At 44.5% G+C, this 26,556-nt stretch overlaps 1 protein-coding gene and 1 long non-coding RNA gene across 3 annotated transcripts in view; one reads left to right on the top strand and one right to left on the bottom strand.

The window, feature by feature from the left end:
* Nucleotides 1-26,307, bottom strand: LOC135263271 (uncharacterized). Of its 2 annotated transcripts, none has more exons than XR_010332422.1 (3): nucleotides 26,155-26,307; nucleotides 1,722-1,920; nucleotides 1-1,304 (listed from the first exon to the last, which is right to left on the bottom strand). It is a non-coding gene; the product is annotated as an uncharacterized LOC135263271 (long non-coding RNA). The 2 variants fall into 2 exon arrangements; XR_010332423.1 differs by lacking the exon at nucleotides 26,155-26,307 and adding an exon at nucleotides 4,064-4,313.
* The window catches only part of jam3b (junctional adhesion molecule 3b), a 34,271-nt gene that overhangs the window by 4,076 nt on the left and 3,639 nt on the right, over nucleotides 1-26,556 (top strand). The window contains exons 2-7 of the mRNA XM_064351065.1: nucleotides 23,354-23,422; nucleotides 23,587-23,700; nucleotides 23,942-24,094; nucleotides 24,951-25,160; nucleotides 25,708-25,800; nucleotides 26,191-26,320. Of these exons, the coding sequence (XP_064207135.1) occupies nucleotides 23,354-23,422; nucleotides 23,587-23,700; nucleotides 23,942-24,094; nucleotides 24,951-25,160; nucleotides 25,708-25,800; nucleotides 26,191-26,320 (769 nt within the window). The remainder of the gene's footprint in view (nucleotides 1-23,353; nucleotides 23,423-23,586; nucleotides 23,701-23,941; nucleotides 24,095-24,950; nucleotides 25,161-25,707; nucleotides 25,801-26,190; nucleotides 26,321-26,556) is intronic.

Genomic DNA, 26,556 nt, shown 5'->3' on the forward strand with positions numbered 1-26,556 from the left:
GGGGTGCAAAGCTGGCAAATCGAAATGATCTCAGTGTTTTTGTGGATAAAGATGACTCTGCATCGAGACTTAGATTTCAGTAATCCACTTGCGCACAGATTTGGAATGTATGCATGATGAAACAGTCGGAGGCTTTGGGTAACACTGAGCCACAGAGGCTCTTGTAGGGCAGTGGTCAGAAACAGTTGAGCAGAGATGCGTGGAAGTGACCATAGAGGAGGCGGGTGCAATCTGAGGGCGTGCCCTGGATCTGTATGTCAAGAGCTAAGGTGACATTTGGCCCCATGCATTCCTTTAAATATGAGAACCTTTCAACAAAATATGGTGCCTCCTGTCTGGAGATGGAACGGTTCTGTTTATTTAAAAATGTATATTTATTCTTTCTTTTTTGCAAAGTTAAGATTTAAAAAAACAATTTGAAGACATTTCTCATGTTTTATGAAAGCTCAAAAGTGCTTAAAACTGTAATGATCTAATGTTGTTTCAGTGGGAGCTGAATTATTTTTTTTTCTCAACATGTCCTAAACATATTTAAATTTGCAGAGAATTTATCTTCTCAAGATAAAGGTCACAAACACATTAGCTGTAGGACTTACGAAGAGAGTTTTAATGAGCTTTCATGAGATGGAATCTTGATAAATTCCTCCTCAGTAACTTGAAAGACTGGGATTCATTCAAAGCTTTCCTGCTTTCGTGAATTTTTTTTTATTCGTGGCAAACAGTAGCAGATGCAGCGGGAAAGGCCTAAAGACTGAAGTGGTGGCATTTGTGGAATGGAAAACATGTGCATTCCCTGAATGTCAAATAGACTTCCATGTGCAAGATGGGCATATTAAAATAGTGTGTGACCACTGTTCCGAAAATACTGGCCAAAGACTTTCAGCTGTGACTGATTCACCAGAGGAAAATGTAGTCTTGTGGATCATAGGAATTTAATTGGAGCCTGATCCGAGGAGTTTTATTTTAGTCTTTTTTATTGTTGCCATAAGTCCATAAGTATGCTGGTAAAAGAAGGTAGCCTAGGTCTAATAGATAACAAGTAACGGTTAGGATAAGTAGAACAAACTGCTATTTCCTGGTCCTATGCAAATGAAAATTTGTTTTGCTTGGAAATCGTAACACGATGTTTACTCAGTGTCAGGATGGCAGTTTGTAAAAATGCAGTTTTACCGTCAGTTGAGGATCAGTTGAGGAACACGCTGTGGTTGCTTCCTGTCCGTTATCCATTTCCTCTGTCATTTGACCGGGTTGGAAGGCGGAGATGGATCTATATTACCTCCGATAGTTTCTGCCTGATATGGCAGCTGAAATTTAGAGAGAACGCGGATAGTTCAGTGAGGGACGGCCATTGATCCAGAGTATCAAAATACAATAATTAGAATTAGCCTAGTCATACGGGAGCTCTGTGTGTGCCTGCCATGTGGCTATATTGAGTGAACATTAGTGAAACCCGAAAAGGGGAGAGCCTGCAAAATTCCTGTTTCATGCTTCATGGCAGAGCAAGATAATTTCTTAGACTAAAAGAGCATTATTTTTAGAGCCCAGTCACTGTGGCATTTGCTCTTTCATATGACAGAAATGCACAACTATTATCCGATTGGCCGTCGTGCCCAAGTCCCATTTGTTTTAAATTAGCACTTAGCTTTAAATAAAGTGCCAGTAAGTAAACAAGCCAGCTCACATTCACAGGCAATGAATTGGAATTAAATGCAACTTATTACCATGCTGGATGTGGTGTGCCAAACCCAAAGTTGGCAAGTTGACAAGGGCACAGAAAAATGCTGGCTGTTGGGAGTGTGCCCTTCATCCATTTTTGCTCCAGTTCTCATCTTGCTTGCTGTGGCGATGAAGGACTTATATCTTAAATCCATTTTTCATAATCCTTACTGGTGGAATTCTCCACCTCCTCATCCTGGCCAGCTGTTAAAAAAGTAGAGGGCCAGTTAAGCTTGATGCACACCATGCGTCCATCATGTCTTGCCTCCCTAAAAGGATTATTTAGGCAGTTTCTGGAGCTTCTGGAGTTCATCCTGGAAATACTCATGAACAATTACAGCTGACAGTCTACTGCTTAATTTTTGCTTCCTGCCTTTAGTCCCTTCCATTACACCTTTTTATATTATAGTCATTTGACAAACAGTTGTGATGAACTGTCCCTCCATATGTGTATGTGTTCACTTGAGCATAGGTATGTGCCCAGGCTACTTGCCTGTATACATTAATGCAAACAAACCAGGGGATTTTTTCATGAAGGACTGTTTTGTACATACATTACTATGTATTTCATATATTTTTCTCCTTGACATTTATTTCATGTCTATTTATGAAGGGATGATACATGTGTTGTTGGAATCTGTAGTTGGATTAAACTGGAGTTTTATTTAAAGTGGGGAACAGAGAAGTGAAGAGTAAGCAGGTGGGCTGGGGGAGGGTTGCACCACTCTGGATTTCATCATTCCTCCATTTGACACCAGTGGTGTGACTAAGTAAGGACTGGAACACCTCTGTTTTTATTACCAGTGCAGGAAACCTCTGTATCATTACTCATCTAAAGGAAAGATAACTTTGTGCAGATCCTCCCTTCACACTCTTAATCTCTGATGTTTATACCTTTATTCTTTTTTTAAAAACACTTTGGTTTGTGGAAAGATGAGTGAGCAACGATTAAGTACATTATTACACAGTGCAGGAAGCATCTTTTCTGTGAGAAGACTTGAGTTTGCTGCTGATGTAATGTATCCCTGCTGTAACAATTTTTTTTGTTTTTGTTTTTTATATAACAATAGATTTGATTATTTTTATTAAAGGTTATTGGTTTGTATTTAAAAAAAAAAATTGACAGACCTGTATAGCTGTTCAAGTTGTATGCCTTGGTCAAAGGGTTCAACAGCTGTGTAAAACACCAGATTGAAGCTGGCAACCACCTGGTTACTGTAAGTATAGTTCCCTAACCTCTACTCCACACTCGTACTGGAGGTCACAGTTTCTGCTTCTTACTTTAGTTATCACTGGGCTTTGTTATAAATGTACTCATCCAGCCTCCACCTCACAAAGCCATTATTGCAAAGATTCCAAGACTGAGCATAGAACAGCTACACAAGGGGTAAGCAACCTAGGTCCTGGACTGCCAGAACTGTTCTTGCTCCATCCAAGCATTTACCTGCATAATTGTGTTAATTATTTGGCTTAATGAATGCAAGTGACCATATGCTGGAATTACACAGTAGTTCACAATTCTGACTATGAACAATCAGGCTTAGAAGCTTAATAAACCATCAAACTCTTGTGATTAAACTTGGATGGAACCGAAACCAAAACGTTATTAAAACTACAGAAACCAGGGCTGCCTACCCATGAGTGAGAACTTCCTGGGCTGGCTTCAGTACACACTTTGGCCCACCTGCAGGTGCCAGGAGGCAGATTGCGCACTGAAGGCAGCTCCGCTCTGGGGCTGAACCTGGAGCCCCATGACAGTGTGAAACCCACCATGTGTGTCAGATGTGCAATGTGCATTTAGCTGAATGGTTTTACACCGACCAATCAGATAGCAGTGAGACCATCTGGCAGTCCGTGGTTTGAGCAAAACAGACCGTGCTAAATACCGGTGGCTGAGATTGCATGGTACATGGTAGGAAAAGTAATATCCTCCTAATACCCAGCAGTTAATTTGTCACATTTTTGTCCCCTGTAGGGGACATGAGTCTCTAGTCTTAATCTCAAGAACCATATTTTCAACTATGTTGAAACCTACCTACTGAAAGACTCATTCCGTTAAAATAAGTAATTTTTCAAAATATTTTCACTTTATGTAATCCAATTTTTCAAGACACTTAGTATTATAATTTTAGAAATCTAAATAAACATTTTTATGCTGGGTCTCAGGAGGACATTGCTTCGCTGGAAATTGAGCTGAATTTTAAACAAGGCTCGATATTTTTCCAGCTCAATAAATTAAATGCTTGCTTGAATAAGCAGGTTTACATGCCAACATGGCGAGGACCTCCCCCCTCTTTCGAAACGAAAGACAAAAGATGAAGATGGAGTAATTTAGTCGCTGACTAACCTGTTGACGCGGAGAGCTTTAGCCGCCTTCTCGAGCAAATTTAGAAATGAGGAGAGCCTAGCGAGGAGAATGCAGAAAAGGTCAAACGTCTACCACGGGTACAGGCCTGCACTGCTCTGCCATTAAAAGCATTACGTAAGAAAATTAAATGTCTGTCGGAGAGGCTCGCTCACGGAGCCGAGACCGAATATAAATATTTGTATTTTTTATTGAGAATCTGGAGACACCTGTGGTGCCTCCCTACCTTGGACAGGCACAGTGCGCTTGGGCTTGGATAAATAAAATGTGAAAGTTGTTTTTATAATCGTGTGTCATGCACGCATGTGACTCTCGGGGTGTGCGGGCTGCGCAGCTGCCTCTGGCCGGAGTGCGTGCCCGGGTAAGAGCATGCTTGGCATTTTTTCGTCGGGGTGCTGCCGGTAGCGTGTGGCTAATAGAGAAGAGCGACGCCGTTTCCCCTTCCATTTCCTCCAGCAAAACAAAAGTAGCGCGCAAACCGTTTAATAGCGTTTCCGTAGATTCCGGATTCTTCCGCGGCATGCGACGGTGACTAGGGGTTTTGTAAGAAGATTCCTCCGTGTTCTAAAGCGGGAGAAAGGCACAGGGTTAGCTCGCTTGGCTCGTGGAGGGATGAGGGTAATTTTAGTAGCACAGCCTTGTGCGGGGGTACTGTCGGGACGCTGCATGAACAGATGACAAGGCCAGATTTTTCTTTCCTGAAAAGGCCAAAGTGAGGAAGTGCGTTGTTTCGGGAATACAGTTTCGTAAACAGTGCAGCGTCAGCTGGGCAGCTGTGGAGTGAACGTAACGTTAGCACGAGAATAAATGGAAAACAAACAGGGGAATCTTCTTTTACCCACATCAGGATTTTTCCTCTCATCTATATGTTAAAGTTATTTAGCTTGCTAGTTCTGATGTTCCCAGAGGCCCCTCAGTTTGATTTAAAATGAGGTAAAAATACGGGGTGGTGAGGATGTAATCTTATCCCCCCTCCAGTGGAACGACAGTACTATCTTTCCCAACCGAGTTAAATATGTTCACACAATGGCTGTTATCAGGGCTAACAAAATTACCTTAAAAGGAGCCGCTAAGGCCTACGAGATGTCTCATTTGGGACAGTAATTCCAGTAGGAGCTTGGAAGGTCTATGATCACTATCAGATCAATTACCATTATAGGCAGAAATAATATTTCTCATGGTATTTGCAGAAGTGGGATTTTGATGTTCCAGGCCTTTTGAACTTTTTGCTGGCTTTTATCAAACTTGGCCGTAGATAGGGCTTCCCCAATGACAAATGTGCTCAACCTCTTTGTTGCCAACTCCCGACATGTTCATTGTAGAGCAGCTGTGTGGATGTCGTAGCATTGCGGATATGATTTTCTGACGTAATGGGGTGTGTTCTGGGGTAGCAGAAATGCTTTCCTTTGCTACTGCTCATGGACATCATGAATGTAATTGGCAGCGCGAGCGCTTGAGCAAGGAGAAGCAAAATGCAAAGGTAAATTTGTGGTCCTGAGAATGATCCCTTCACGGAGCACGCATAACATGGCAACAACAGAGATTAAGATGAAGATGGATTAATGCTGACTTTAAAACCTATGTAATCCTGACTGAAGGAACAATGTTTCTGAAGTCAGGATTACCGTAGGTTGTGTCAGAAAATGGGTTTCTGCTCCTTTTCAAATTTCCAGTGTGGGACAGTTCCAGATCCAATGCTTCTGCAGTTTCACTGCTTTTTCCAATATTTTGCTCCTTTCTATTAAACATTTAGAATGTAGCCTATTAATTACAAATTAATCTTTCCCAGTTGTGTACAAGCAACAGAGCCATATCCTCTTTTCCCACCACTTGGATTTTATGTTTGACCTCTTTATCAAACACATAGACTGTGCATGACGTCTATGCAAAGTAACCTTAGGGATGCTTTGCTTTTATAACTGTGTTTTTTCAAATGGCCTGTGAGGATTTGTACTGCTAAAATAAATCATTTTGGCTGTATGCGTCAAATGGCATATCAAAAACGGAATTTAATTTGCAATGAAAACATGAGCCTTGTGGGGCGTTCCAGTGCAACATTATCGCCTTGAGGTTATGTGGATCCTCATGGATTAAGGCATAGATTAATTTAGAACTCTGACCCGCCCACTAATGCCAAACATGATATTGACAGCAGATTGTTCCGAGTTGGAATGCAGCCGTGTTACTGGAGAACCATCATGTATGTTGGATTCAGATGCGTTTCTGCTCAAAACATTGTACAGTTTTGAATAAAATGGAAACCTGCTTCAGCTTTATGCCATTGTTCAGGTCTTAGTTTTTAGTTTGAGCCAGAAAGAAAGCTGAGGAATAGAAACAAAGCTTTCTGAGATAACGCTATTTGTGCTGATAGAAAAAAAAAAAAGAGTAAAATGGGATTGAGTCATCCGGATCACGCGCTGACAACCCTGTGAAATCAGGCCTCTACAATCGTAGTGTTGAAGCAAATCTGCACCCGCCTTACAAATGGAGAATTTTCCACGCTCAGGGAAGTCCGGACTTAGAGAACCTTTTTAGAAACAAGAGTCTCCTGTTTGGCATGGACGTGTCCACTTCTCTACCACACCGTGAAAATGTGACTTGTAGCTGTTGAGGATTTTAAGACAAAGAGAGCACAGATGTGTAGAGAATGAAATATTAAAAACCGAAAACACCAGAGACATAAGGCAGGCAACAAATAATTTATTGGGAAAATAAATCAATCCAACTTGAAGAACTCAAGAAGAAAGGCTTTTTAGTTGAGACCACCTAAGTTTAGGGCGGTTGCTTCCCAGAGGAACTGGGATTGTGTAGCCTGGAGGGTTCATAACAGGAACAAAGAGAAAAGTTCGCTTGAGGCCAGAGCTTTTTGAGGGTGCCTTCAATGTAGGCTCCTTTTTTTCTGCCTCTTTCCAGTTTTGGCAGGAAAGCTAATCTTAAAGGCTCTCCGCACATCCATGGCTCCTTCCCAGTGAATCTGCAGTACCTGGAAAAAGGCGAGTGGCGGGAAAGCATCCGGGCGCTTGGCGGTGAACCTGCGTGCCTGAAGAGTTGTTCATGCAGAAGTGCCCAACCATGCAGTTCTGTTTCACATCGGCCTCATTCCACACTCCGCATCAGCCTCCATATGTCTGTGGGCAAGATCCCGGGGCTCTGGGGGCAGGGGTGGGGTTGGAGGGGCAATGCTGGGCCTTTGCCCCGTTTGCATCTGCATGTCCACGGGCCCAGATGTGTTTGGCGAAGGTAGCGTATTTAGGTTAAAACCAGCGAAGCCGCCTTGAATTGGCATCTCTCCAGCGTCAAATTGGACCATTTTCAGAAAATCAGACGAGCAATTAGCCAATGAGCTGGAGCCAGAGCCGTTACTGACTGTGCCGCTCATCAGGGGTGGGGCTAATTGCTCTGCGCAGCTGCGTGGGTTCCATCAGAATCTGGGCATTCCGTAAGTGGGGCAGTGGCTGGGTTCTGATTTGCCATGTGAGGCTACTCTCATTTTAGCTTTATCACAGTAGATGTATCGAAGCAGCACCATTTTAACCACCATTTGTGGTTGAGTATCATGAGATTTTCGTGTGTCTCTGCAGATAAAGAACTCTTAAATTACTATCTCAGAAGAAGCAGATATGGGCGAACGACTGGGCTGTGAATTAAGAACAGGAATTAAGAAGCAAAACTGGTTTCTGGAGATCTGAATTTGTCTTATGGTTTAAACTCCAGACGTGTGCTTTTTTATTGTGATTGCAACTTAGTATGCAGTAATTTAATGTCTGTTAAATGAAATGCGACTGATCTGTAATGCAAATCTCTTCAACTGTCTTGAAGGACAGAGAGAAACAATTTTGAAATGTCCTTGGCTTGCAGTCTCAGTGGAATTGAAAAATAAATTCAGTGTGAAGCACCCTATTGTTATTAAAATGAATAATTAATTTCTTGCCTGTAGAAATATTCAGAGTGAAATGAGAATTTTTTTTTTTAATTTCTTCAACTACAGAAGATAAGACTCTCTTAAAGCTCAGATCTTAATTAAAACACAGGCCACCTCATAAGGGAACAATGATTGTCAAAGTGGATTTGGGGCAAATCTTGGAAATGTTTTTCCTTCTGGAATACATCGGGGACAAAAAAAAAGGTAGACAGCCGGAACAGTAATAAGGTTAACAGCTGCCTCCTATTCCTGTCACGCAGAGGACTTCCGGTAATTTGCCATTGTTCTCCCGTGGAACGGGGCCCACACTCGGTGGGTGACGAGACGGCCCGTGCTGGCGAAAAAAAGCCCACGGCACGGTTGGAATGGAGCGCTCAGCGCTTTTTCGGAAGTGTTGTCAGAAGGAAGCCGGTGTTTCCCACACCACGGAGTTCCTTCTGGAGCAGGTGACCGCAGAATGCTCTCCCGGGGAGGTCAGTCCCAGCACTGGGCTCAGTGCCCCCCCCCCCCACCACCCCCACCCCACCTGTTACCCGGCAACATTCCCCTCAGGGGGGTGCTCAGACGACCAATGCAAACTATTTGAGTCTGGAGTATGCCTGCGTGCCCATTTGTTGTTTGGGAGGGATGTTGAGGGGGTCACTTTTTCCTGGCCAGTCTTATTGAGGGGAGGAACCTGCCATCTTCACTGGTACATGAAAAGCATTTTCCTTGTCATTTAGTTAGCTATGCCTGTCAGACAGTATCTTATTATTGTCCTTCTGAAATAGTCTCTTCATTCATTTAACACTCTATATTGTGTATGTGGAATGCTTTCCTCTCAGGAGGCTATTCAGATTAAAAGCTCTCCTCTCTTAATGTTGGTCTAGCCAGGACTCCTTTAGCAAAGCCACTGCCAACTTTGTAACAAGGAGATCTTTAAAAATGCATGAGTTGGAATTTACTGCAGAGCCAATGTTAAACCCACTCGGACAGAGTACGGTTTACTCTGAGAACATTTGATCCCTGTTGGACTCATATAGCCAAAACTGTTAGAGTTGAATCACCAATGAAGATTTTACTGTATTACTATTTTCAGGCATTCTGTTTTTTGATAAATGACACCACATTATGTCAGTGAAATGAAACAGCTTATGAAACAGAAGGGCAGAGCTTGTACAGCAGCAGGGCAGAAGGCAGATGAAGAGGCGAGGCCGCGAGTGCCGCGGTAACCCGATCTTCCCCCGAAGGTGCCGCTTTCTCCAGGCGAGAACGGCTTCCGAGTGACAGCGGCAAGCTTGGAAAGCTACCCTTTCCCCTCCGGTGGCCCGACAAAACTCCGCATCACCTGTGACCCACTGACCATCCGAGGGACTCTCGCTTTCAGAAGCCCCTGTGGCGTCATCGCGGTGCCCGGTGGGGCACCCCGCACTGCTGCTCGCGTACGGAGTCGCGGTGGGGGGTGGGGGGGGACGGGGTGCAGGGAGGACAAAAATAACCATGCATTTCAAGCCTGCCGCTCATCTGGAACTCTTGGATGTCCTTCTGTCAGAGCGAGCCGTTTGTTGAAGGATACGCCCCGGTGAGCGGATGACTGCCCCCACTCCTGTACCCCACCCCCGCCCCACTATGTGAGGACAGTCTGAAGCATGCAGCAGCCTGTGGCCCCCACCCTCTGGAGGAATGACTCAGGACCGTGGCCGTTTTTCATGAAATTAGTTAATTTTAAGATGTTTTAAGACCGTTTTTGTGAATGCATGTACATCTCAACAGCATGTATGAGGTTGCCTAGGATGCTGTTATTGCTGTGGAGGTTACTGTACTGTATGAAGCAGTCATGTATGAAAAGCATTTATGGCTGACTTCCGCATAATCAAAACAATTACAATGCAATTACGTAATGCATATTCTACAGTGTGAAACATTGAATACAGTTTCCAGTCAAAAATGCTGAATTGCTTTCATTTTAAAGAATTGAAAATATGGATTTAAAATATTCATGCATCCAGTAGAGAATCTGCGGAATCAAGTGATCAGAGTGAATGAGAATTTCAAATACAAAAGTCCCAGGCCAGTGAATTCACTCTTGAGATTAAATGATTGGCAGCCAAACTGCCAAAACCTCCAGTGAGCTTGGCTACTGACCTAAGAGGGGAGACTCATTGAACAGACTTGTTCCACAGACAAGTCCCCTGCATTACAATTTTCTACTTACAACATGAGTTTTGTCCACTAGTGCAAAGAATGGGCAATTAATGGAATCTTTTATTGCGAAAGGGGGCGGGGGGGGTTTGTCATACACAGGACAATGGAAGTGGCATAGTCTCCGCCAGGCCTGCTATTCCCCTGCACTGATACGATCTCCATGTGAACACAGACGGCTGCGAGGTGAATTATGGACTGCTTCATGAGCTTCCTACTTCTGATTTTCTGATGGGTTCCAGGCAGCGTATGCTACAGGAAATAAAGGGACTTATTGTGGGCACGTGAGCCCATTAATCACATTTTTAAACCTCGTCACAACCAAGGCTCGGGCCGCTCAGTTGTCGTTTAGCGATGGCTGTACTCGAGCAGCCTCACTCCCCCTCGTCTGATGCGAGGAGGTAAACACAGATTGTTTGTATAATTGGCAGCAATCGAAGACGTCTGCGACTGTCTTGTTGTGACTGTCCCAGTTTTTATTTATGTAAATATTTATTTAACCTTTAATTAACCAGGGGTCACATTGAGATTGGCATCTCTTTTGCAAGCCAGCCCTGGAGCCTACATGTCTTTGGACTGTGAGGCGAAACCAGAGTACCGGGAGGAAACTTGCATGCGCACGGGGAGAACATGCTACCTCCACATGGAGAGAATCTGGCCGGCCAGGACTTAATCCCAGAACTGCCATTTTATGAGGCAGCATGCTAACCACTGCACCACCGTGCAGCCCAGGTAGCGAAAAAAACCTTGAGTGTGAATGGCGGAAGTCAAAAAAGCAGCACTCCTCACAAAAAAAAACACACCCAAAAGTGTTGATGGCTATGAGATATGGCAGTGACCTCTTCCACTCAGCTCTTTCCATTGTAGAGTATCATTTGGAGCAGGAAGTGAGACGGATTACTGCTCTGCCCCTGGCTAAACTAACAGTCCCCTCTGGCTGTGCAAGGCTGCATTATTCAGCTGTCAGTTGAGAGTTACCTCACCGGTGTCTGCCACACCATCAGTGCTTTCAACGGGATGCTTATCAGAGGACAACATATCAGCACTACGGACTCAAAAAGATGGCAAGCTTTGTGCCGCCACCCCAGACCACTGAAAAGGCTGCGGGAGAAACGGACGCTATCCCCGAGTTGGCAGGGGCGGGGCCACAGCGCTTGAATGTACGCACATGAAGAAATTCCTGGATTGGAATTGCATAGGAAAACGGATTTATGAAAGAGTTAACATCGGCCGCTCTACATGTCCTAGGACCACGTTGGGGGTGAGCGGGGGATTACAAGCTCACGTTCTCCAGACTTTAGCTCTCACTCGCAAACCCACACATGGATTTGACCCATATAATGTGTGATATTATTGTATCACCTTGTTGCCATGAGCACTGATCTCAGGTTTATACATGGCTAACATCCCCTCCATCAAATTAACTCTAAACCATGAATACTTTGTAACCTCTGACAGAAAGATGTAATCAAAAATAGAATGGCCATCCCATAATATTTTGCTGAGAATCCGATTAAAGCCACAAAAGGCTTTTTTCCTCAAAGGGAGGAAGCCATTTTTTCACACACTTGGAAAAGGCGCTCATCAAAATTGCACTCCTAATTAGGATTAAAGAAGATCTCAGTCTGCCTGGACTAGAATGTGAGGCATTTGCAGTGAGCAGAGCTGAAGCCATCTGTGCCGCTAGCCTAGAGCAGCTAATTCTGGCACCAAGTACAACACGATTTACAGATTTTCCTAGCGCCGGCTTCAGCCAAGAATATAGGGCTTCTCTTGCAGCTAAAAACACTGCAGCAAGTCAAGTTAGGCCTCGCATCTTCTTACGCTCAACACGGGAAACGTACTTAGTTATTTCAGGGGCCAAAAGTAAAATGGATGAAAATGGACTGATATGCGCTAAAGATCATGGTGAAAACGGTGCCTGCCGTCCCCTTGTAGTTTATTTTCTTTAAGAAGAGACCCTCTGACTTCCTGAGGTAAGTGAGTTGAAAAATGAGGTAGAAACAGATCTTGTTAACGCAGACGGGTTCACGACCCTCCTGTGACCACAAATGACAGGAGGTGCGGGACCCGCGACTCCTACGTGGAAAGGGAGCCAATTAGCGTGGTCTGTGGTCGAGGGCCAGCGCTGAAGGGGCCTATAAATAACTGGTGCTCCTCAACACTAACCTGTTCTCACCATCCTGAAGGATAACCCAGCGATGGATCCGCTGTCTCCATTTGTCTCCCACTCCATTCCACTGACACAAGCCCAAGTTTCTATATCAACACAAAGGTCTGGTTGGGTCTAACGATTACTGTAACCTTCTTAAAGATTGCCTTATTAGAGCTGCTTGAGCTCATCACAACTTTAAAAAAGTTACAATACGCATTGTACGCTACAGTATGAACCATATTTACCTACAGATGGTGCTCGCTGTTTATTGGTTCAATCTCATTTAGTCTACTGAGACAGTATCATACAGTGTAAGCTTTGGACCGTATGAGCTATTAGATGATGGCAACTTCATCCAGGAATGCAGGCAATCCACCAGAACCTTTGATATTAGAAGCTGGTGGTATTCTGAATGCAGTCCCAAGGGTATATTACCAATGTTGAACAAAAATGTCAACCAAATTGAATGAACCTGCCCAGAAAGAAGCTTTATTTGCTTCTGACTTTATATATACATAACTGAATATTATCTCGATTGTGCACATTCAGTTTGCACATTCTTTTTATTATTGCAAGTGATTTTTACTTGTTACTGTATTCAATATTGTTTATCTCATATTTTAAAGTGCAAAACAAAAATAGTCATTGAGCTAAAACTGTGGGTGTACCGATGCACTGATAAGTGAACCCACAACAAAACAGAACTCTTAATGTTGCAGTTTCTCTGTTAAAGAGAGGGAACAGAGTTCCACCCTCGTAGCCCGTGAACCTCTCGATCATTTGACCAAATAGGATGCGAGGGTGGGGTCTGCCGTTCCACGCGGCATGAATCTGGAATGCTTTTATTTGAAAAAACACAATAGCCCTCCGCTATTGTTCTTTCAATTTAGCATTCATTCACTCCCACACTCTGGAAACTGTGTCACCTAACAAAGGTCTCGATTGACAGACACGGAGGCCAGGGCTTCACAAGCCCAGCAACGGCACACCAGATAGAACGCTGTTTTCATCGAGGGAAAACCAGATGTCAATGAACCAACAGTTCCCTCCGATGTGCTAACTTGTGCCCTGATGTTCTGTTCTCCCTGTCCTCCCCCAGGCCCCCTGACCTTTTCCCCCCATCAAATCCCACTCATTTTGTTTTAATGCTCTTTTTTTTCCCAAATCTTTCTGAACTGAAAACCCGGACACGCTGAACATGGATTGACTGTGAGCTGATGTACCGTTGCCAAAATCTGTGCGGCGTGTCGTCCGTAGCATGCGGGGGTCCCGCGGTCCTGCGGTGGGCTCTGGCGAGTCGAGTCTCATGAGTTGGAAGCCCGCTGGCGGACTGGCAGACAGAGCGGGCCCAGCGCACACGCTGACGCTGACGCAGAGTGACATTTTCCCAGGCGCTCCGTGACACAGCCCCCTCTCTCGCTCCCATTGGTCAGGAGGGGCTCAGGCTTCGACCTGCATGGAAACCAGGAAGCGCTCGCTCCCCGTGTTCGAGCTGCCGGGGATCCGCGGTGTTGCTCAGTCAGGCCCGTATGCAGTCACTTATTCAGCATAAATGAATTAAACATACCTCTTGGGGATGATAGAACCATGCTGGGTGAGCCCTAGAATAAGTGCAGAGCAAATTAAATCGCGTCCCTCCGGATTCCGTTATAATTGAATTTTATACATCACGCAACCGATGGAGCGGTTCTATTAATTGTGCAATCAGCTTTGTGTGCATCTGTTAAGGAGCAGGCCATTTTAAGTCTGGTTGAAGTCACTGCACGTTAGATGGTGATATCCCCATCTTCTGCACTTAACTTTAAGATTAAGTCTGGTGACGTTTACTCTGCTGCTACAGGAATATCCAAGTTATTTTCATTTAGAGCCTTGAGTTATCTCAACGGGTTGACTATATTTAGACGAGTCAGAGGACTGAATACAAAAGCACTTATATATTCCTCAGTCCTGTCAGTATAAAGATGTATTTTTGTGTTGCCAAACTAAAAAGGACTAAACTTTTAACACACGTGAAACACTGAAGATGTGGAAAGTGAAAAAATATATTTTTTCTAAAAGGTTCCAAGTCAGACCCTAAACTTCAGGAGAGATGGGAGAACAGGAGCCAGAAAACATGTTTTCCATAACCTCAGAGGCCACGTTCTTCTGACCTCTGGTCGCGTGAGTAGTGGGATCATGAGAGCTGAGAAGCTCCCAGACATGAAAGCTTCTCAGTTTCCCTGGAGCGGCAGTCTTCCTAAAGCTGCCTGAAAACACCCTTAGTGGCCAGTAAGGAAGGACAGAGGCAAAGCCTGCATGTAGAGTGTAAAGAAGGCTATGGGAAGGACATGAGGGCCACATTGTAAAAGGGTTCAGATGGGCTTCCAGCATTTCTGTGACCATAATCTTTTGCAAAGAAGCTTGGTGAATCCTGTCTCCCTCCACTACTCCCCCCAAGGGAATAGAGCTGGATGTAAAAATAGCACGAGATTGTAGGGTGAAAGAGTTGAGTAGTTCGATCAGCTGTATGGGCGGGAGGGGACCAGAGAACTGGAAGTCAACAACTCTCGCTGCCGTCGGCAGCTGCGATAACTGAACCTGCGGTTCCTCAGGCCCGGCAGGTCTCCTGACAGGCTGCTGCCGCCGCCGCCGCCGTTATTTTTACCGAAGGCGTGTGAACCCCGTTCAGAGAGGCCCGAAACAGGTGAGGCCCAATGTCCGCGGGCGAACGAGGGGCCGGAGCTTCCCCGGCGGTGTCTTCGCACCGCTGTGAGGATTGTGGGTGGGATTTGTTTCCGGCGCACAGTGTGGTGGTTGTTGTTTTTTCAGTGGTACTGAGAGCTTGGTGAAGAGTTTGGTAAATTTTATCTGATTTGAAAGGGCCATATTGTGTGTGGTGTTCTCATTGCTTCCTTTTTCGGGTGGGATGCATGATTATTCAGGCCTGGTTAGAGAGTCTATAACAAAGCCTTTTTTGTCAGAAGAAAGAATTGGACTATGCAAAGTATAAAGACACTGTCAACCTTTGTTTCAGTTCCGGATGCAGAACCGTATTATAAACCGTTAAATGAATAAACAGATTTTAAGTTTGGCATTACACACTATTTTTGTGGTCACTATGAATTTGATTAATGCTTCTACTTCCCTCCACTCCCTTTTTAATGACCCCCATTGATTTCCTGCCACTAAAACAGCAAATATTACTGAATTGCTCAATTTTAGCCGGCAACATGCAGCACAGATACATTTCTTACAGTAAGCAATTTAACATCCAGTACAGGCTATTAGTGGCACGGAAGGCATTATTGGGTGGCAGGCAGTGCTTGTGTGAACACAGATGAGGGTGATATCTGATGCCTCGATTTATTCCCAGATAACACGTTCCTACCGTTTCCCTCAGCCAAGTACAATAACAACACCTTTAGCCAATCCACATGGGAAGCATCAAGGAGTGCCTACCCCAGTACTTATGGGGAATATGTCCCTTTGCCAAAGTGAATGGTTCACAGGAATAAGGAAGCGGAATCTCTTAAGGCAGTCTAAGAGGGCTTGAGTTTGGGAGAGAGCCAGCCCTGGCAAATGGGGGCCCTTTGGTCAACTGTGGCGTGCAGATGGCTCACAGAGGGACCTGTAGGACACATCCAATCCAATGTGATCCGATCCGATCCAATCCCATCCAAGCTGCTGACAGGGAATAATGGATTTCTCTATGGTCACCAGTTCATCAGCAAGTGCATGGTCCTTTCTCTTCCAGAGGAACCGAATCAATGCAGCGGTTTAAAAATAACAAGGAATATTATCCGCTTGGTGTGTTCACTGTAGTGGATACTGTGAATGTACCCTGGCCAGTTGTGATCAATCAGATTCTATTCCTGTCCACTGCTCCCCCTTCCCACCAGCCCATTCTGTTGATTGCAGGTCATGTGTTGACACAAGAGAAGGGTGTGGAACGTATTCAAAGGCCTTGCTGAACCAGTGGACTTTCAATAGCTTTCAACTGCAATAAAGTCTTGTCTCAAAGGATTTGGGATCCCTTATTTCTCATGATTCTGGCCTATTTGCCCATCCCACAGAAGGCCATTTTATGGGAAAAAGGTGTTTGCCCGCAGTCCATGGTAAAGGCCTTTGTGCAGGCATTTTATCTGCATTATTTGGGAATGTAACACACATGGGTTTTATCTTGGCAATACAGTGAGATTAGCAGCGAGAGCGGGAGACGGGAACTTCATCCAGATCGGCAGATTTTGCGCACAGCTGCTGCTCGGGGCAGGAAGAGAGGAGAGATGTAGGTCGGCGAACACCTGCACGGCTCCAGGGATCGGGCAACCCCACAGACAGCCCTGAACCCTTCACACCCCGCGTCGGGGGGCAGCCAGGCCTGTAAAGACAGCGGAAAGCAGGCAGACCGCCTGGCCTGTCCGTCCGGACGAATGGCCTGGACGGGAGGGGAAACCCGCGCCGCCGGGCACGCCGCGCTCCGCCCGGCTCCCCGCGGGACGGCAGGACGTGGCGGTCGCCAGCGACGCGGAGGGGAAGCGAGACGGCGGAATCCTGCTGTGCTCAGCGCCCTCCTCTCTTCCTGCTACTTTACTAAACTCGTCCCTGCTGACAGATTCTCTAAAAATCGCAGCTGTCGCGCCGCCAAACACCGAGGAGGCTGCGATTATTTTGATTCATTCTACAACGGTGATGTAGAAATTTTCCCCAGCTTTGGTCTATGACTGCCAACCATGCCAGGTTCCTGTGGCTTTCAACAGGCTGTCACCTATTAAAAGAAAGACTTTTCAGACACAGTGTTTTCATGACCATAATAATAATTATTATTTTATTCAAATCCCAGATGAGGCATTGCCATGAGTAAGAGACGTGCAGAGATGACACATCTGTATTTGTTCAGACAACAAAATTATTTGTACCTGTATTTGGATAGAAAATCAGAAGTGGGCATAGCTTTAAGCAGAATTTATGTAATGCAAATTTACATCTATATTTCATAATGGTCTCTTTTATAAGGCAACACTAGTGCTCTCCCTAGACTAGCCAGAGACTGCAGGTGTTGTGAGAGCAGGCAGCAAAGTCAAGTCTCTATCAACCTCAACTGTTTTATCTTCTGAGTCCATTGCTAACAGTGAAAAAAGCAATATTGAGCTATGGATAGTTCTATTATGGATAGTAACAGATCATTGTTGGTTAGTTAGTCAATCACACAGGCTGGCTAGTACCGCTAGTTTCCACCAATAGATTATGTTAGTGCTATGCATGGATGTTTCAAGATAAGAGTAACTCTGTATAACTAAAAGTTGAAAGGAGAACTCTACTGATGTTAGAGTTGCTAACACCTGCCGATTTTATATTTGGTAGCAATCAAACTGTCAAAGATGTATCAATGGAACTATGCTATGTGTATGTGTCCACAAAAGACCCATCCCTTGGTCCCCTGCCTCAGTGTAATCTCAGACACGAATAGCGATTATTATGGAACTCTGAAATGCTATAACTTTGAAAGTGAAATCACGCAATTTTAAATTTGAAACACTCATTGGAGTTGTTTTGTGCATTACTCTAGCCTCATTTTTTTTAAACATTTTAAAACATTTTTACCTATAAATAATTGTATAAGTTGATAAGTAATAAATTGACGTGATCTCATAAGAACATCCTTTTTTCTACCTGAGCACCGTAAAAGATTAAACATAAGATGCAGAGTAGCCAAACATCCTGTCCAGCCTTTAGATGACAACTGCTCGCAAAAAAATGCAACCCTTTACGAATTCTCAAAAATGAAAACATTAGATTTAGTTAATATCAAATAATGTAATCTGTGTTTCTATAACAGAGAACCTGAAAGCTATTAACTTTGAAAACCACTGGAAGGACACAGTTGGTAAACTATTAGTTCAAAACAAGCTTGGATGGATTTTGCTTGCTATAAAGACATAAAAGACCCTGCATTGGCATGGGCATGTTTTATTGTGCACATGAAATTTCTATTGTTTTCTTTTTATCATGCCGCTCCTTCGAAACCGTCTGATTTATATGGACTCATATGAGCTATACATGCATTGCCAGGTTTTCTCCATCGTTGGAAAATGTGGCTCAGAGCTTTTTATTGCTTACCTTTTGTGTTTTCTAGTAACGGGATTTCCACGTTACTATAGAAACTTACCAATCAATAACAAAATGTTTCAAATATCATTAGTCAGCTTTTGTTAGGAAAAACATATCTGCATGCAGTGCATTATTTGTGACATTTTAAATAGGGTTGGGATACTGCCCTAGGAAGAGACTTAACCGGGTATAGGATAATAGGACAATATTGACCGTCACCCTTTAAGGGAATCAGATGCATTAAGTTAATAACAGTGGTAGCAATACATTTTTATTGTTACCACTTAATCTCTAAGGAATAGAAGATCAGTATAAATTTAAACACAGTGAGGTTTAGACATTTGAGGCATTAAAAAAAGGACTACAGCACTTCCACAGTAACTGTAGAAAGTGAAGGCAAGCTGCACGGCAACATGTAAGTTGTGCAACGTGCTATGACAAAACTATGTACATGCACAACAATTTTTCATTTTTTTTTTATTTTAAATAAAACACTCCTAACTTTTAAATGAATGGCTGCCTTCTGAACAGGGCCTGGCTACAGAGAAAAAGCACCCCCCCGTAATCTCCCTGTCTTTCTGAGGTGTGCGGGTTTAACACTGATAGGTTCTGAGGTATTTTTTGACCTAGCTGGGTTTTTTTTAATGGTTTTTGTTTTCCTCGAGCTGCCCTGGAGTAGTGCTGTTTCCGGAATGGTCTTCACAGCCTTTTAGCGCAGGGTCAAACCCGCTCAAGCACCAGTCCTACGGTAGCGCTGTCCGAGTCGGAGGGGGGGAATGTAGGGCAGAGGTTTGCCTGGCCACTGAGTAGCCCCACTCCTTCAACCAAAATACATTTCGACAATATATGTGACACTTGGCTATTATTAGGCTGCATATTTTGCGATTGGCTAAGCATTTAGGGAATGTGTGAAAAACTGAACTTGGGGTAAGATGCGAGACCTTTGGCTGGTAACTTAAGAGACCGGAGTAGGACTTGCTTGGTATGAATTTTCTCTGTGCTCAGAGAGTATGTGTACATGCATGTGCGTATATCGCCCATGTGTATATGTACACGAATAACCCTGATGTAGATGAATAACTGCAGAATGGAATTGTTTCTATTTAAATGCGTTTTGGATACTGCGCTTGTAACAAAGCACTTAATTTCAATGAGTGATTTTTGCCTCTCATAAAATGTTCATGGACTGCACATTTATTAAAGCCATGTAATAATTTTTCCAGACACAAATATACTTGGTTCAATTTATTTGAACACATTCCGCCTAACAAAATATTGTATTTAGGTATAAAATCATCCAGGAGAGATTCTATTTAAAATGTTTTTTTAAAAAGAGAACCATTTAAAAATGTTTGGTTCAATTTATGACTTACATGTGGAGAAATATAGAAAAGTGAGTGCTTGTCAGAGGGCATGAAGAAAGACCATTGCTCAGAAAAACAATGATTCTTCAAATGGCTGCCAGAAACAGTCGGTCTCAATAGAATGTGATTATAATTAATTGTGGATCAGACAAAATATGCTTCAGCGAGACACTTTGCATAATATTTATAATGCTAGTTAGAAACTTGTCAGAGGAATGGAGTCATAAAATATGATTTATGATTTCATCTTGTTAATCGGAACAGGCTGTCCACTGTGTTTGTTGCTTCCAGCATGCCGTCACCTTCTGTTGTCTGGTTGCTTGGCAACAGCGAACCCAGATCTTGGATTGATACGCTCGGTAAAAGATTATTCTTCTTAGCTGACTTTTTTAATCAAGTGGATGCGCTTGACATTTGGACAAGATGTTCTGTCACACGGCCGCTGTTACGAGGCCCTGTCAGAAGCATTAAGTGGTTGCTAAATTTGGGAAGAAAAAAAAAAAAAAAACCCCTGTCAAACCGTATTTCTTTTACCGTTACACTCTTGCTTTTATTTCCAGCTCAACACCTTCCCTTGGGGGTTTCTCAACAGCTTCGCGCCGAGTGTGTAGCAAACCTGAAAATATTTTGCGGGGTTTAGCGAGACAGCTCGAGGTGCTAGCATAGCTTTGAATGTCAAGCGCCGTTATAGCAGCTGAGGGCAGAAAACCGGCATTCCTCAGAGAGACGCGCGGCTTTTCCACAGACAGCACTTTGTGAACTGCCTGCGAATGCATTCAACTTAAAGGTACAAGGATTTCAGATTTCGGGCCTTCACAAGTTTCAAAGGAGCATGCAACAGAGCCAGATCTGAGGTGTCACTGACATCTTTCACTGTAGAAAGCAAGGCTTGGTCTGTTGAGCATGTAGAACAAACTACAAACACAAAAGGAAGAAAGAAAATGCCCTTTTAGTATATTTAATATTTTAGTATTTAACCACAGTTTATACATTATTCTTAATGTTCAATGTTGTCTATACGTAAGTAAATAGATTTTTTATATTTAATGATGTTGCAATCCAGCAACAATATTAAATATGAATCACAACATAAATTAACCAAAAAAATATAGATATAAAATATTAAGTATGAAGACACATTTGCTATTTAATATAACATGAGCCATTAAAATAAAACGCAACAGGATAAGTAGATAAAATTACAGCATACAATTTATCATAATTCAATAAATCTTCAGTCTGATAAATAAAATAAATTCAAACATGTTTAAAAGTGATGAATTGTGTCATTTTTTCCCTCCATTGTAAATTGAATTGCAGACAAATTAATGGTTAATGTTCATTTTAAAACTGGGTACTACAGGCAGATGGAAGCATGGAACTTGATGTTTAAAAATAAAATAATCTTCCACAACAGTTTCTTTTAGAATATCTTGCAAATCAGTGTGAATTACACCTCAAGTCAGACATTGATGGATTTTAATCCTAATAATACTGTCAACGACAGTGTGAATCAGAGTGGATTTAAAGCATTTGTTTTCTGTTAATATTTAGCCTACTGAGCTGTAAGTGTAAGCATATTTTTATATATTTAAGCATGTTCCTTTGATTTGGGAAGGTGTCTGATAAGGAGTTTCCTGATGAGAATGGCAGGTGTTTGTGAAACTACAGATCACGGCTGCCATCATTTAAGCCTTCCAGCTCGAGTCGGTTAATGTCAAAGATAAATAAATAGTCTGAAAGACATCAAAATTATGAACGTCAGAGTTGAAAACATGCCCTGCAATCTCTTTTTAATTTACAAGGAGAGCAATGGAGATTACAATATGTAAGCTAAATCTAAATCTACGTTAAATACCTTAAAGGTTTTTAAATGTTCTTTACATTATTAAAAATGTTCACTGACCCTTTAATCTGGTCTCCAACCTGGCAACGATTCACAATATAAAACTACGCAGTCCCGACAGATGCACACAGGTTTTTCAGTTTGTACGGAGACAGCTTTATTCGTTCAGACTGGGGGCTTTTTGCTGGTCTTAGTGACTAGTTCTTATCAGAACATCAGCATTAGGTGGACAGTGATTTTGTGCATTTTATTTTTATCTTTGATCAATTTTTTGGTTATGGAAGCATTTCTCTTAAAGATACAAAGAAGTGAACAGCTACCAGTCAAGGTCACGGTAATGTTTTCGGCGAAGCAGCTGGAAATAGTCAATTCCAGTAGCGAGGCACGTGCCCAGATGAATTTTCTTTCGGGGGGGCGGCTAATTTAAGGGCCCGGCCTCAGTACGGGGAGGAGGCGGCGAGGGGGGCTGGAGGCCCGGCAGGTGTTAAAACCGAAATGACGGCGGAGTTAAGACCGCGCTGTGAAAACACGGAGCGCGCTAGCCGAGAGGCCCGCAGTGATACGGGCTCCTCAGATTAAGCGGATTACACTGTTTACTTCCACTGCGCCTCGGAGCCACCCCGCTGAACTTCCACTACCGTCCCCGCCGCGGACAGACAGGGAGCAGGACTGACCCGTCTGGCCTGCTGAGAGGAAGGGCGGGGCTTATGCGGTTGAAGAGACCAGACCACATTAGCCACAGCTCAGACTTCTTCCTGTCTAACCCTGGTCTGGGTATTAGGAACAGAACGAGGAAAAAATACACCCGCCAAAATACAATTTGCTGGACAGACAGATTATGCGCTCTAGATAGTCTCCTTGTGCAACTTTGAAGTCTTTCATTGGCTATGGTGTTAAACCACAATGGCCCCTGGGACACTAATACCTTTTCTTTTAAAAAAGAATGAATGTGTGAATTTTTAATGGGTCTGATGAAAAAGGGTTTTGACAGTTGAGGGAGATGTTATACCAGGAGATTACTGATACAGTCACATGATTTTGGCATGTGTGTCTGGGCGGGCCCCTGATCAGCCTGCATGATGTCCGACCTCCTGAGTCTCTGACTTCTGGGAAGCGCACGGGGCGTGGCTGGGGCCCGGCTGGCTGATGGGACTGAGGACTCTTATTGCACAATCACGCTCTGTTAAATTTAACCCGCTGCCCTGTCTGTGCAGCCGGGTGGCAGGGAGGCCAGGGCCTCGCGAGCGTGCGGAGAGACCGGACTCGCTCAGCCGCCCGCGGGTGCCAAAGGCGGCGGCACCCTGCCCTGCCTCGCGCCCACTCACCGCCACGCGGGCCTCCCGCCTCCGCTTCCCAGAAAAAGGGGCCGACGTGCCCTTCGGCAGTTATTCGCCGCTCGGGAAGACCGGGCCGCTTACGCAACCGCACATTGGTATTCAGAAACAGGCTAAAAATGGATGGCAGGAGATCCTGCCAGCAGTACAGAAAGAGCAGAAGAATGTGTCCCGGGTGGGGGATTCCAGCACGATCGCGCTGTGCTTTTTCTTCTTCTTTCGGTTTCCGAAACAACGGGGCTGCTGTCGTGACGCGCATTAACACTGTGGTGCAGACGTCATGTGACTAACCCATCTTAAGGAACATCAGCCCTCATTACTAAACGGTGCTGTGGTTTGTAGTTCACTGTAACTAATGTTGTTTCTTTATCTTCCTCGTGCAGGCTACATCACCACCTTGGCAGTGATACTCAAAAGTGCAAACAAGTCGCCGTGGGCCAACGAGTTTGAATGTAAGGGCCAATAAAGATAATGTGCCTCAGTAAAGCACTCAGGTGCCATTCCATATGGGGTTTACGTGAGGAATACATGCCATGTGTAGAGTTAGCTTGAAATGAAACCTACCCATGATCCTCTGCAGTGCTTACCAAATCTCTCATTCCTTTTACCTTTTCAGCCATTGAGTTATCCTGTTTGATAGAGTCCATCACCACGAGCAACCCCAGAATCGAGTGGAAGAAAATAAAGAATGGCGAACTCAGTTATGTTTACTTTGAGAAAAAGATTTCAGGTGAGCCCAGGTTTCAAAATCTGTTATTCTAACTTCAGCTCTACGTTTGAAAAACAACTCTGTATTTTGCTCATAACAAAATGATCAATCAATTTCATAAGAAGAAACAAGATGTAAACATACATTTTTTTGTGTTAATTAGGTCATAAATCTTTTTGTTTTTCAAAACCGCTAACTACAAGATAATAATTGGTTTGTGTTTTGCCTGTTAAATGTTTTGAAATGTGTTTTTCTCCAACAGGGGACTTGGAAAATAGAGCAAAAATCAGGGAGCCGGCGACTTTAGTGATATTCAATACGACCAGATCTGACACTGCTCAGTACCGCTGTGAGGTCACCGCTCCGTACGACCCAAAGTCCTTCGACGAGATTTTAATAGACCTTGTTGTACGAGGTACGCTCACACTCCCGATATCATTACACATCTACATTACAGATCAGATAATCAAGTCAAGCTAATTCACCGTCTTTCACTTCACTGATCATATCGCGTTCTTGTTTATGCCATCTTGTTGAGGACTATGCGATGTGATCTGTACTGTGGGATATAAACCACGAGCTTCCATGCAACAAGCATTCTGCTGGACTGGAAAAGCTGCGCCTCACAGTGCCCAGCCCTGGAACTGCAGGCAGTTGCATGAAATTCCGTTGAAGGGAAAAGCCAGTGTCATAGATGCCTGTTCTCATGCCAGGCACAAATATAAATGTGCTTTTGTGGTAAATTACTCAAAGTGTCATAATAGATTTCAATTTGGCCTCGATTCTGAAAGTTAGCATGCTAGGAGAAAGGGTTCACACTTGAAATTAGCGAGGAGCCACACAGCCGGTACAGACAAACTGGGTAACCCCAGCCTAGTTTACTCAGGCTTGTTTTTGATTTCTGTCCTTACACACTTGTGCTAACCATCCCCATCTGGGAAGCCGTAAGCTGAAACTGTGTTGCATGTCACGGCAATTCCTGGCTCATGCCTATGGCGCGTTCAGAAGGACCTCAGCCAGAGGCCTGTTCTGGGCTATATGGGGAAAATCTCTGAAACAGCATCCGAGTTTAATCGGGGGGCTAAAGTTGGAAAGCGCGAGCACGTCGGGCTGGCAGGGATAGGTGTGGGTAACAGCGAGAGCGCATTCCCTAGCCGCCCTAACCACGCTCGTGTTTACCAGTCTGGCTTCCTGGAGGGTGCCCTTTAAAGACCGAAAGGGTTGCGAACCGGCGAGTCGATCCGAGCCGTGCTTTTGTCCCGCCCCCGCAGTGAAGCCCGTGGTGCCCAGGTGCAGCGTGCCCAAGTCGGTGCCCGTGGGGAAGGCGGCCGAGCTGCGCTGTGTGGAGGACGAGGGCTTCCCCCGGTCCAAGTACCAGTGGTTCCGCAACAAAGAGGAGATCCCCGAGGACCCGAAGAGCAGCCCCAAGTTCTTCAACTCCACGTACACTCTCAACATCAACAGTGGAACGCTGGTGAGGAGAGAGCACGTGGATGCGGGCGAGGCGAGGCGGGGCGGGGCGGGGCGGGGTGGGGTGGGGTGGGGGGTGTTGGCGTGGCCCTGAGATTGGAGAGGAGGGGAGTGGAAGGGGAAGGGAGGGCAGAGGAATGGGGATATTTGGATATTTTGGGAAGACAGTTGATGTGTTAGGGCTCGGGCCACATGGGGAATCTGCTGTCCTCGTTTTCACATTCCAGAGCCCTCACACCGCCCCGCCTGTCACCCTCGGCGGTGACACGGCCCTTGCGCCCGCCTCTTAAGGCTGCAGTTACCGCCGCTACCCTCCAGCCCGTCCCAAAGAGGACGGGGGGTAACACTACGCTGTCAGGCTCCCCACATAGAACGTTCCGGGCGTGTTCCGAGCGTCTTATTTGCACGTCGAGCGCTCCCTATATCACCCACCGCCGTTGAACGAATGGAAGCAGGCGCGGCCGGGCTGGAGCAGAATCCCAGAATCCGCCGGCGTAGTCGGAGCGCGTGCACTGACTGGCACTTTCTGTCCGCCGTGTTCCACGTAAAGGCATTCACGCGCGGTCAGGAAGAGGAATGCAGGATACCGCAAGGCGAGGAACGGAGGCCGGCCATGCATTCTGTCCCCCGTGATGATGAGAGTCTGGGTAAGTCGAGCCGCGTAGCACGGGGGGGGGGGGATCGTCCGGTCCCACCCATCAGCCCTCACGTGGCGTCTCTCATGAAAACTCAAACGCCTTTAAACCCTGTGACCTCAAGCTTTACTTTCCTCCTCTGTAAATAACTTCCCAACTTTATATACTTTATATATACTTCCCAAGTTCATATATCGATATACACATTATAAGGAAGTATAGATTGATGCGTGTGTTCATGTCTACAATATATAAAGTTTATGTCAACCCTCATTTTAAAATTTCAACATAATATGATGGTTAAAAACGGTTTATCAAAACAAAAAATAACATTTGTTCAGCCTATTTGGAGACACTATCCCCAACTCACCTCCAAATTCCGCCCTTTCCCATCTCTTCCCTCCAGATGACATCAACGTTGCCGGGATCATCTTGGGAGTGCTGGTGGTGGTGGTGGTTCTCCTATGTATAACAGTGGGGATATGTTGTGCGTATAAACGGGGCTACTTCGCCAGCCAGAAACAAACAGGAAACAAGTGAGTGTGCAATCGAGAAAACCCAGTGAGTCAACTTCTGGGGCTCAAGAAAATCATTTGTGGATAATAAAATTAAATGCTTTTCAACACGGATAAAACATCCGCACGAGAACACATTTAATGCCTGAAATACTTTCCTATTAATAAACAGTACATAATGTCTGTAGAGTCAATTGCTTTTTTGGGGGGGTTTTATACTGTGTGTATGTATATATTGTATAATGTCATTTGTTTTG

Source organism: Anguilla rostrata, chromosome 9 (genome assembly GCF_018555375.3).
Source record: "Anguilla rostrata isolate EN2019 chromosome 9, ASM1855537v3, whole genome shotgun sequence".
Classification (NCBI taxonomy): Eukaryota; Metazoa; Chordata; class Actinopteri; order Anguilliformes; family Anguillidae; genus Anguilla; species Anguilla rostrata.